General features: G+C 38.1%; 1 protein-coding gene across 7 annotated transcripts in view; it reads left to right on the top strand.

Annotated features, from left to right (window-relative positions):
* Positions 1–12,310, top strand: part of TPST1 (tyrosylprotein sulfotransferase 1) — a 167,395-nt gene that overhangs the window by 71,154 nt on the left and 83,931 nt on the right. For all 7 annotated transcript variants that reach the window (XM_027126238.1, XM_027126240.1, XM_027126241.1 and 4 more), the window contains exon 2: positions 9,076–10,021. In XM_027126238.1, coding sequence (XP_026982039.1) covers positions 9,177–10,021 — 845 coding nt within the window. In that variant the 5' untranslated portion in view covers positions 9,076–9,176. The remainder of the gene's footprint in view (positions 1–9,075; positions 10,022–12,310) is intronic.

Genomic DNA, 12,310 nt, shown 5'->3' with positions numbered 1-12,310 from the left:
TCAGTTGCTCTGCGGCATGTGGGATCTTCCCAGACCAGGGCTCGAACCTGTGTCCGCTACATTGGCAGCGGGATTCTTAACCCTGCACCATCAGGGAAGTCTCAGTGTTTAATTTAAAATGCAACAGGAATGAAGGCTTGAAAAAAATTACCCCAAATTATGTTAATTGACACAGCTCTCAAGTATGATGGGATGTATGGCAGGGTTTTCTTTTTCCCTAAATTGTCCCTTAGTAAAGAGGAAGTTGCCTTCATTTGAGTCCTTATTAAACCTCTAATGTGAAGAGGTACCTTCTCAATTATTTCACTTTGAACAACAAACTACTGTTTTGGGTTAATGATGTATTAGCCTGACTCCAGTCAGTGCTGCTTTTGATGCCTATTGACAGAATCAGTAGAAAGAGACAGAGAAATTTAGTGTTGGATGCCTTAAAATAAGCCTTTTCAAGACCATTTTGAAAAATAATACCAGGCTTTGAACAGAGAAATGACGTGTTCTGACTTAAGTTTTGAAAGAAATCTCTTTGGCTGTTGAGTTGAGAATAGACTCTAGGGGGCAGGAGAAGAAGCAAAGATACCTTTCAGAAATCCTGGTGAGAGAATCTGGCAGTCCTAGTAGAAGTGTTGAGAAGTGGTGGGATTCTGACTACATTTTGAAGAAAGAGCCGGTAGAATTTTTGTCAGATTTGGATGTAGGGTATGAGAAAGAGGTAAATCAAATATGTATTAAATGCTTTGAAATCAAGCACATCTCACACCCTTTGACCTAGCAATTCCCCTTTTAAAAATTCAGAGTAGAAAATAATCATGTGTGCAAAGATGTTTGTACATGCAAGAATATTTATCACAAAAATTTAGAAACAAGTAAGTAATAATACAGAATTGGCCAAATAAACATTGGTAAAGCCTTTTCAGTAAAGTATTATGCAGTCATGAAAATGATTTACAAGTATGTTTCTGGACAAGGAAATACATTCATAATATATTTCTAATTTTTGTCTTTATGTATTTTACTGGGAATTTGGGGTATTTTAATGGGAAGTTATCAGATACTGTTGGTTGCTGCTATAGTAACTTAAAGGTCTATCATGTTAACTTTTTTTTTTTTTTTTTTTGCGGTACGCGGGCTTCTCACTGTTGTGGCATCTCCTGTTGCGGAGCACAGGCTCCAGATGCTCAGGCTCAGCGGCCATGGCTCACGGGCCCAGCCGCTCCGCGGCATGTGGGATCCTCCCGGACCAGGGCACGAACCCGTGTCCCCTGCATTGGCAGGCAGACTCTCAACTACTGTGCCACCGAGGAAGCCCTATCATGTTAACTTTAGATTGGTGAATTCTATTTTGTATCTAATATGTGCTTGGGGAAATTTTCAGAGAAGTCGTTATGTTGTTTTTGTACAATTGAATTCTAAATTGTTCATGTAATTTTTGAACGAAGTTGAGTCATTTGTCACCTATTGGATTCTGACATATGTCAGATGTTGGTAAGTTAAATGTAAAGTATGTATAGTACTAAATTTTATCAAAAAGCTTTGCAATTTCAGGGTGATTTCTTAGTGATCACTGCTTTTCTCTCATGCAATATACATTATGCAACCCCCCAAACAAACGAATGTACAAGAGGAATCATTCCTGTATAACTATAAAATGAAATGGACTAGAGTTAATTGTGTCCCTAAGAGCATTCCTCTTTGCTTCATTAAATGCGTTATGTTTGCTTTGTTTGTATTTAAATGAATTTATATTTCATTTAAATGTTCATAAAATGGAAAATACGGGGATCATTTTTCTAGGATCATTTCTCTACTTTTCTCAGTAAAACCCATTATTTACTTCATGTCTTCCTATCACCACTGAATCTATCACCACTAAATAATGTTAATCAGAAACATTAATTGGAAGATTTAGAGTCACAGGCTCTCCTCTTCTTGGTCTTCTCCTGTCATCTGTCTTCTCCTTCCCCCATGTTTCCCCTCAAATTTCTCTTGATTTAAAAATTTTTTTTGTTTTAAAAATTGTTATACAGTAAAATTGACTTTTTTCTGGTGTATAGTTCTGTGAATTTTCATACATATATTGATTCATGTAACAACTACCACAGTCAGGATACAGAACAGTTCCATCATCCCAGAAAACTTGTGTTATATCCCTTTATACTTAGTCCTCTGGCATCCAGTGATGTAGTTTTGTCTTTCCAAGAATATTTTATAAGTAGAATCATTTTGAGACTGGCTTCTTTCAATCAGCATAATGCCTTTGAGGTTCATTCAGATTGTTGCATGTATCAAGAATTTGTTCCTTTTTACTGCTGGATAGTATTCCAGAAGTGGATGTACCACAGTTTATCCAAATTTACCCATTGAGGGACGTTTGGTTTGTTTTCAGTTTCTGGTGTTTATGAATAGAGCTGCTATATTCATGTGCAGGTTTTATGTGAATGTAGGTTTCATTTCTTTACGACAAATTCTCAGGAGTGCACTTGTTGGGTTGTATGGTAAGTGTATGTTTACATTTATTAGACTCTACCAGACTTTTAAAAAAAATTTTTATTGGAGTATAGTTGATTTACAATGTTGTGTTAATTTCTGCTGTACAGCAAAGTGAGTCAGTTATACATATGCATATATCCACTCTTTTTTAGATTCTTTTCTCATATCGGTCATTAGAATCTACCAGACTCTGGATGTACCATTGTGCATTCCCAGCAATGTGTGAGAGCCAGTTGCTCCTCGTATTTGTCAGCACTTGATATTGTCTGTCAGCATTTTTTATTTGAATCATCCTAATAAGTGTGTAGTTGTTTTTTAAAAAAACCAGTATTATTGACACGTAATCCACACACCATAGATTTTCCTACAACCTGGATTTAAAACATTTTCATCACCCCCAAAAAAAAAAACCACATGAGCTTCCCTGGTGGCACAGTGGTTAGGAATCTGCCTGCCAATGCAGGGGACACGGATTCGAGCCCTGGCCTGGGAGGATCCCTCATGCCGCGGAGCAACTGGGCCCGTGCGCCACAACTACTGAGCCTGAGCTCTAGAGCCTGCAAGCCACAACTACTGAGCCCATGTGCCACAGCTACTGAAGCCTGCTCACCTGGGGCCCATGCTCCGCAACAAGAGAAGCCACGACAATGAGCCCTCGCACTGCAAGGAAGAGTAGCCCCCGCTCACTGCAACTAGAGAAAGCCTGTGCACAGCAATGAAGACCCAACACAGCCATAAATGAATGAATGAATGAATGAATAAATAAATAAATAAATTTATTAAACAAACAAAAAACATGGTATGGGCTTCCCTGGTGGCGCAGTGGTAAAGAATCCACCTGCCATTGCAGGGGACATGGGTTCGATCCCTGCTCTGGGAAGATCTCACATGCTGCAGAGCAACTAAGCCTGTGCGCCACAGCTACTGAGCCTGCACTCTAGAGTCCACAAGCCACAACTACTGAGCCCATGCACCGCATCTACTGAAGCCTGTGCACTCTAGAGGCCATGCTCTGCAACAAGAGAAGCCACTGCAGTGAGAAGCCCGCGCATCGCAATGAAGAGTAGCCCCCACTTGCCGCAACTAGAGAAAGCCCGCACACAGCAACAAAGACCCAACACAGCCAAAACTAACTAAATAAATAAAAATAAATAAATTTTTTAAAAAAACCATGGTAGTTGTTTCCATCTTCCTTCTCCCCTCAGCCCCAGGCAACTACTAATTTTTCTGTCTCTACAGATTTGCCTTTTCTGGATATTTCATATAAATGGGATCATACAGTATGTGATCTTTTATGAGTTATTTCAGTCAATTAGCATAATATTTTTAAGGTTCATCCAAATTGTAACATGTATCAGTACTCCTTTTTATGGCTTAGTAATACTCTGTTGCATGGATATACCATATATTGTTTAGTGGGCATTTGGGTTGTTGCTTATTTTTGGCTATGAATAATGATGCCATGAACATTTGTGTACAAGTTTTTGTGTAGACACGTGTATTCAATTCTCTTGGGTGGAATTGCTGGATCATATGGTAACTCTTAACCTTTTGAGGAACTGCCGAACTGTTTTCTAAAGTGACTGTGCCCCTGCCAGTTTACAGTTCCACCCACTGGCAGTATATGAGGGTTTCAGTTTCTCCACATCTTCACCGACACTTTTTATTGTCTGTGTTTTTTTTGTTGCCATCTAGTGGGTTTGAAGTGGTATCTCATTTTGGTTTTGATTTGCATTTTCCTGAAGATTAACATTGTTGAGCATCTTTTCTTTTCATGTGCTAATTAACTATTGTATATCTTCTTTGGGGAAGTGTCTAGTTAGAGTTTTTGTCCGTATTTTATTGGGTTATTTGTCTGTCTTGTTGAATTGTAAGTTCTTTATATATTCTGGTTACAAGTCCCTTATTGGACATATGATTTACATATATGTTCTCCCATTTTTTGGTTTGTCTTTCACTTTTAGGATATTGTCCTTTGAAGCACAAATATTTTAAATTTTGATGAAGTCCAATTTATCTGTTTTTTCTTTGTCTCTTGTACTTTTGGTGTTGTATCTATGAAACTGTGGCCTAACGCACAGCCACAAAGATTTACACTTCTGTTTTCTTCTAAGAATTTTATAGTTTTAGCTCTTATATTTAGGTCTCTAGCTCATTTTGAGTAAATTTTTGTGAATAGGTATTCAACTTCATTCTTCTGCATGCGGATGTCCAGTTGTCCCAGCATCATTTGTTGAAAAGAGTGCTCTTTCCTCTCTCAGTTATCTTGGCACCCTTGTCAAAAGTCAGTTGACCGTAAATGTAAGTTTATTTCTGGACTTCCATTCATCTGTATATCTGTTTTTCTGCCAGTATTGCATTGTCTTCATTACTATCACTTTGTATTAAGTTTTGAAATTGTGAATCTTCCAACATTTTTGTTTTTCAAGATAGTTTTGGCCAGAGTGAGATTGTATAACCCTAAATAGGATTAAGTAACTCACTGCTTAGAATCTTTAAATCAGTCACATCTGATTGCATCTATGATAAAATTTTATATCCCTAACCTGACCCACAAGATTTATGAACTGACCCCTGCCCATTTTTCCAGTTTCATCTCTCACTCACTTTCTCTCTTGCTTACTGCCTTAGCCTGCTCTTTGAAAACTATTTTTTTTTTTTTTTTGCCCGCACCATGTGGCATGTGGGATCTTAGTTCCCAACTAGGAATCGAACCTGTGCCCCCTGAATTGGAAGCACAGAGTCTTAACCACTGGACTGCCAGGGAAGTCCCTGAAAGCTTTAAAATGCCTTTCTATTGCAGGGCTTTTGCGTATCCATTTACTTTTGCTTAGAATGCTCTTCTCTTCACTCTTTACCTAGTTCCTGCTCATTCTTCAGATCTTTACCTGTCAATTTTTAAGAAAGGCTATTCCTATTATTATTTTTTTTTAATAAATTTATTTAGTTTTGGCTGTCTTGGGTCTTCGTTGCTGCGCGGGCTTTCTCTAGTTGCTGTGAGTGGGGGCTACTCTTCGTTGCAGTGCATGGGCTTCTCATTGCAGTGGCTTCTCTTGTTGCAGAGCACGGGCTCTAGGCGCACGGGCTTCAGTAGTCGTGGCACGTGGGCTCAGTATTCATGGCTTGCGGGCTCTAGAGCACAGGCTCAGTAGTTGTGGCGCATGGGCTTAGTTGCTCCATGGCATGTGGGATCTTCCTGGACCAGGGCTCGAACCCGTGTCCCCTGCATTGGCAGGCAGATTCTTAACCACTGCGCCACCAGGGAAGCCCCCTATTATTTTTTAAATATTGTTTTTTCTTTTCTCACTTAGAAAGGTAACACATGTTCATCATAGCAGATTGGAAAAATAAGGAAAGGTATCTTACAAGGAAACCAGAGGATAAGCATTTAATGTTGCAGAGACATCTAATGCCAGCTTGTTTTTTGGTCCTATGGTCCTTATTTTCTTTTTCTGTTTGGAAGCCTGAAGAACTATTTCTTTCACGTTTGAAATTGAATTATATTTGAAATTTGAAATTGCCATATTTGAAATTGCCAGGATATTTCCAGATTGGGTTTATTGTCATTGTTTTGCTTGAATGGTAGGCCCTCACTTGAATAGACTAATGTCTTTTTTTCTATTTCCAAAAGGACTTTTTCCCTTTGTGCTTTTGATACAGTTTTAGTTTCTTTAACCAAAATGTTATTTTTCTAGGATTGAATCTTAATTCTCCATTTTCTCTATTACTCTCTTTTCTCTCCATTGTTTTCTTTCCTTCCCACTTTCTCCCCTTTAAATTAAATACTGGTGTAACATCTTAAGTGTGCCTTCTACATCATGGATACAGTTTTCTGCATAGATATTTCAATGCTATATTGCTACCAATTATCTTAATTAATGTTTTTTTCTTTGCAGTCTTTTCTTATCAAGCTGATCTTCTAATCTCAACCTCTTCTCACTTTGTGGTTCTTTGTTGCAGCTTTATAATAAAGTACAGTGCCTGGCACAGTAATAGGTCTTCAAATACGTGGCTAAAGGAATGAATACATGAGTAAACAAAAACCAGATCTTGACTGTTGTATCCTACTGAGACTCTCAAAAAATATTTCTTTGAGTGTATTCTTCAGAAAAAGAAAAACCAGCTGTACTGAGGTGTAACATATACCATAAAACTTACTCATTTTAAGGGTACAATTCAGTGATTTTTAGTAGATTTTATAGAGTTGTGCAACTATCACAGCAGTCCAGTTTTAGAACATTTTCATCACTGGAAAAAGTCCCCTCATGCCTGTTTGCCATAAGTTCCTGCTTCCACCCCATGCTTTCTGTCTCTGTAAATTTGCCAGATGTGAACATTTCATATAAATGTATGCTGATGTAGCTGCTCAGATACATACACACACACACAATTGTTTTCATTTTTAAGCATGGCTTTCTTGTGGTTTGCCCCCCTGTCTGCATAGCTTAGTGGACAGCGGTTGTGCTCAAACATATTGAGGCAGTAAGACTTGTCCTCTGCCAGTGGATCTGCGTGTGGGGCAGAGGAACATGTTCAAAGTTCAGGCTGTTCTCAAATCTGCCCTGGTGTTTACTTTCCACTTGATCCTTTCATGTCTCCTCTTTGCCTGTATATAGCTCAGCTTTGGCCACGAGCTTGCTGATCACGACTACAGCCTCAGCCTACTAGAGCTCTTCACCGTCCTTGCTCACCTGCCGCCTGGAGCATCACTTACACTGGCAGCACAGTTGGGCATGTGTGCTACGCTCCAATTCAAATTGAGTGATCTCCCATTGATTCCAGCAGCAAAGCCTCCAGGCCTTGTAGTTTGCCCTGCCCTGCAGAACCTCTGTACCTGCTGAGTGGGTGGATGGTGGGGGTGGGAGTAGTCTTGGGCACAAATACCACAGCTCTCACTGTTCTTACTGAACGTTGAGCAGTTTTTCAAACATAAATGCTTCTTGGGTTGCTGTATTCCTTTGGTCAATTTCCAGAGGACTGAAAGGGTGGTTTTGTCAGTTTCATTCCTCTTTATAACTTGTTTTTTTGGGGAGAAGAATGGCCTACCTTCTCGTTAGTTCATAGCTAGACATCCAGCCCCTCAGAATGTATTCTTTTTCTGGTGTAGTTAGTCATTTCCCCAGGTGTACTCACTGTCAGTCAGGATATTCATATGTATATGTATGTGTGTGTGTGTGTATATATATATATATATATATATATATATATATATATATATATATGACTGAGAGTTTTTAAGGAATTGGCTCATGTGATTATGGCACTGGTATTTCTAAAATCCATACAGCAGTCCGGCAGGTAAGAGTTGATGTTAGCCTAGAGGCTGAATTCCTCAGGGCAGCAAGGCTAGAAACTCAGGCAGGGTTTCTGTGTTGCAGTCTTGTGGAGAGTCCCTTTTTCTTCAGGAAACTTGTCTTTTCTCTTAAGGACTTCAATTGTTGGATGAGGTCCACCTGTATTTTGGAGGGTAATCTACTCAAAGTCTGTTGATTTAATTGTTAATCGCTTCTAAAAAATATACCTTCACAGAAACATTTTGACTGGTGTTTGACCAAACACTGGGCACCATAGCCTAGCCAAGTTGACAGATAAAACTAAACATCACACTTGCCCTCTGAAGTTCAGGGTAAGTTTACATGTACATAGTACGTATGTTTTACATACATGCCCCTGCTTTTACATGTCTGTGTCTTTGGTCATAGCGTATCTTCAGTTTAGAATGCTCTGTGTACCCAAATCTTATCTATTCTAGATAAGGCTAGATCACAGACACACACAGTTTTCTTTGCACCCTATACACCAGCTTTCCTGAACTACTTCTTGTCACCTAATTATGCTGTGTTCTGTCATGCCATTGTGCTTTTGCACACAAGTTTCTATTACTTAGCGTACTCCTTCCTCTTGTTTTATATATGGTTTTATAGCTTCCTGAGGTAGCTTCCTTTCTGTGTGCCTTTTCATTATACTACCATTGTCTCCTTTGCTTGTTTCTACTAAGACACGGATCACACTTTATTATCATTGTATATTTGTCTGCCCATGAGACTTTGTTTCCTGAGAGCAGGGGTCACTGCACTGCTGTCCTTTTCAAAGTTTATCCTCAGCCAAGCCCAAGTATCTGGACTGTAGTACCTAAATAAATAATTTGTAAGATATGAATAAACTGAATCTGTGTTAAAAATTTGGAAGTTGTATATTTCTTCTGTAATTTCTCTTTATGGTAGAATGTGGATGAAGCTTCTTGGGGATGAAGCAACTCTGAATATCAGAGATGAACCTTGGGTTAGACTCCAAACATACTTGGGAATATTAAATATTTGCTTGACTCACCATAGAAATAATTTTATTTATATTTCCATTCTGTGCAAGGTCTGTAGCTTCAGAATTGTTACATTAAGAAAAGCTGTTTCTGATTAGAAATATTGATTTATTTTTGCTTATATTTATATATACTTTTATTCTAAGAGTATCAGTGTATTTAAGACTGCTTCAACTTCTTTCTAGCTAAAATGCAATGGTGATAACTGATGATTAATTTGTAAACAATCTTAATGTAATGGTAAAATAACTTTTTCCTTTTCCTATTAGATATTGATCATCTTTCTGAAGTAGAATCTCCATGGCCTGAAAGTTTTCTGAAAAACATTTGTAGCAAAATATCTGTTTAATAGCAAGATAACCACATCAAGATGGTTGGAAAACTGAAGCAGAACTTACTATTGGCATGTCTGGTGATTAGTTCTGTGACTGTATTTTACTTGGGCCAACACGCCATGGAATGCCATCACCGAATAGAAGAACGTAGCCAGCCCCTCAAATTGGAGAACACAAAGACCACTGTGCGAACTGGCCTGGACATCAAAGCCAATAAAACCTTTGCCTATCACAAAGATATGCCTTTAATATTTATTGGAGGTGTGCCTCGGAGTGGAACCACACTCATGAGGGCCATGCTAGATGCACACCCTGATATTCGCTGTGGAGAGGAAACCAGGGTCATTCCTCGAATCCTGGCTCTGAAGCAGATATGGTCACGGTCGAGTAAAGAGAAAATACGCTTGGATGAGGCTGGTGTCACCGATGAAGTGCTGGATTCTGCCATGCAGGCCTTCTTACTAGAAATCATTGTTAAGCATGGGGAGCCAGCCCCTTATTTATGTAATAAAGATCCTTTTGCCCTGAAATCCTTAACGTACCTTGCTAGGTTATTCCCCAATGCCAAATTTCTCCTGATGGTCCGTGATGGCCGGGCATCAGTACATTCAATGATTTCTCGAAAAGTTACAATCGCTGGATTTGACCTGAACAGCTATAGGGACTGTTTGACCAAGTGGAATCGTGCCATAGAGACCATGTATAACCAGTGTATGGAGGTTGGCTATAAAAAATGCATGTTAGTTCACTATGAGCAACTTGTCTTACACCCTGAACGGTGGATGAGAACACTCTTAAAGTTCCTCCAAATTCCTTGGAACCACTCAGTATTACACCATGAAGAGATGATTGGGAAAGCTGGGGGAGTATCTCTGTCAAAGTGAGTAGATGTTATGTTTTTTATTTGACCATATTCAGCTAATAAAGAATATGTGTGTGTGTGTGTGTATGTGTGTGTGTGTGTGTGTGTCTATATGGAATATATATATGTATATGGAAACTGTAGACCTTTTCTAGAATAGAGCTTCATCAGTGAGTTTTTAAAAAATTCTCTAGCCGGTTCATTATAGACCCTTTCATTTACTTAATTCATTTTAAAATTTATGAATTGTTCTTTATGTACTTGATGGAAGCAAACCCAATTTATAGCAGTGAAAGGACATCAGACTTTAATGTCCATCATTCAATTTTAGTGGCTTCTGATATTTAATTTCTAGATATTTTTGTTAATAAGGATAGTTAACTTTTGTGTAGATGAGGGTCAATATGAGGAAAAGCATCTACCATGTTGGTATGAAGTGAATTCCAGCATATAGGAAATTTTAGTGAGAGAAAAATAAAGGTTAAAATTATCTAACTCATTCCCTTCATTTTACAGGTAGGAAATCTGAATCAGAAAGATCAAAATGATTTACTCAAATTTAAATGGCAGGGCCAGAATTAGAATCTATGCTTTGGTCTTAATGGGCTAGTGCTTTTTCCCATGGCATTTTATTACATGTAGTGCTTCTTTTGTCATCTGATGGATACATCTTCCCTTGATTTTTACAAAATTTTAGAGGATCTCTGAAATTTGGAAGCTTAATCCATAATTCATACAAGAAGTTCCTTGGATTCAAGTATTTCTAAAACCATTGTATTTTTCTTCCTTTCTCATGAAGTGATGACTAGGGTGGCCTGACTTGCTCTGATAACCTGACTTGATGACTTATACCTAGAATAAGGATATAAGGATATAAAAACTACTGTTAAATTCAGGTAGCATCTCCTCATGAAGAAAAGTTGGCTATGACTAAATTTTATTTTTTATCTTTCCATTTATAAAAGTAATACCTAAAAAAAAAAGAAAAAGAAAAAGCAGTGAACTTCCCTTGTGTGTCCTGCTTGCCCCTATCAAGGAATGTCTTCTTGATTTTTTTTCAAAGTATAGAACTTGTACAGTAAATATTGATTCCTCATATAGGTAATTGGAAAGGAACAGCTACCTTTCTGCAACAAGCTTTCAGTTATTGATTATAAATTATTAGGTATCATCACTCCAGTGGCTCCAGGTTATTTTTATTGATTCAGAGAGAATTACAGCTTTAGCTAACGTCATCACAGTTTACTGTTCTTTCCAAATAATAGAGCATCACTAGTTTCTAATCACCTGTATTCCTAGGTAGCATTTTACTTTGTATGCTTGTATTTTGGCCCAGAAATTCTGATGCTAGTTCCATCCATTAATATAAAATAAGCCTATTAACACCCCACCATCTCTCCAAGTAGGGATTAAAGAGATATGCTCAAGTTAAATTTCTGTGGAAATCAGGAAAAGATAATTTTGCAGGGACTTCCCTTGTGGTCCAGTGGTTAGGACTCTGCACTTCCACTGCAGAGAGCGTGGGTTTGATCCCTGGTTGGGGAACTAAGAACCTGCATGCTGCGCAGCGTGGCCAAAAAAAAGAAAAAAGAAGAAAGAAAATTTTGCAAACATGCAGACCAAGGAAATTCATAGGAATTTTGAATTAGTGAGTTTTAGAGGGGGGAGAGACCTTACTTAGCATAAAGTATATGGAATGCAGACCCAGTGAGGTTTTATGCTTTGTCAAGAATCACATATGGCAGAACCATGACTAGAACCTCCAATGCCTATTCCAAGACTCTTGCCACTATATGAGTTTTTAAAAATTAGGGTATAACATATATAGTAAATCACAAATATTCAGTGTACAATATGATGAATGTTTACATCTCTACACACTTGTGTTCTCACCATCCATATAAAGATATAAAAAAATTACCAGCACTCAGGAGACTCCTTTATGCTCCTTCCCAGTCAGTATCCTCCTAAACCCCAAAGTAACCACTGTTCCAATCTCTTTCACCAGAGGTGATATGAGGTTGCATATAAAGTTCAAAAACAGTCCTGCTTGTTTTTGAACTTCATATAAATGCAGTCATGTCTATTATCTTGTTCTTGGATTTTTTCATTTAACATTTAGATTCACCCAGAATATTATACATAGCAGTAGTTCATTCTTTTTCATTACTACCTGATATTCCAATATGTAAATATAACACAATTGATCCATTGTTCCATTGATGGACATTTGATGTTTCCAGTTTTGGGGAATTATGTGTAAAGTTGCTAAGCATATTCTTGTACATAACCTTTGGTTGACATAAG

The sequence above is a fragment of the Aethalodelphis obliquidens genome, unplaced genomic scaffold, assembly GCF_003676395.1.
Source record: "Aethalodelphis obliquidens isolate GAN/ISIS:26980383/991018 unplaced genomic scaffold, ASM367639v1 scaffold30, whole genome shotgun sequence".
In the NCBI taxonomy this organism is placed as follows: domain Eukaryota; kingdom Metazoa; phylum Chordata; class Mammalia; order Artiodactyla; family Delphinidae; genus Aethalodelphis; species Aethalodelphis obliquidens.
The sequence above is the reverse complement of the archived record's forward strand: the minus strand, read 5'-3'. Positions and strand labels throughout refer to the sequence as shown.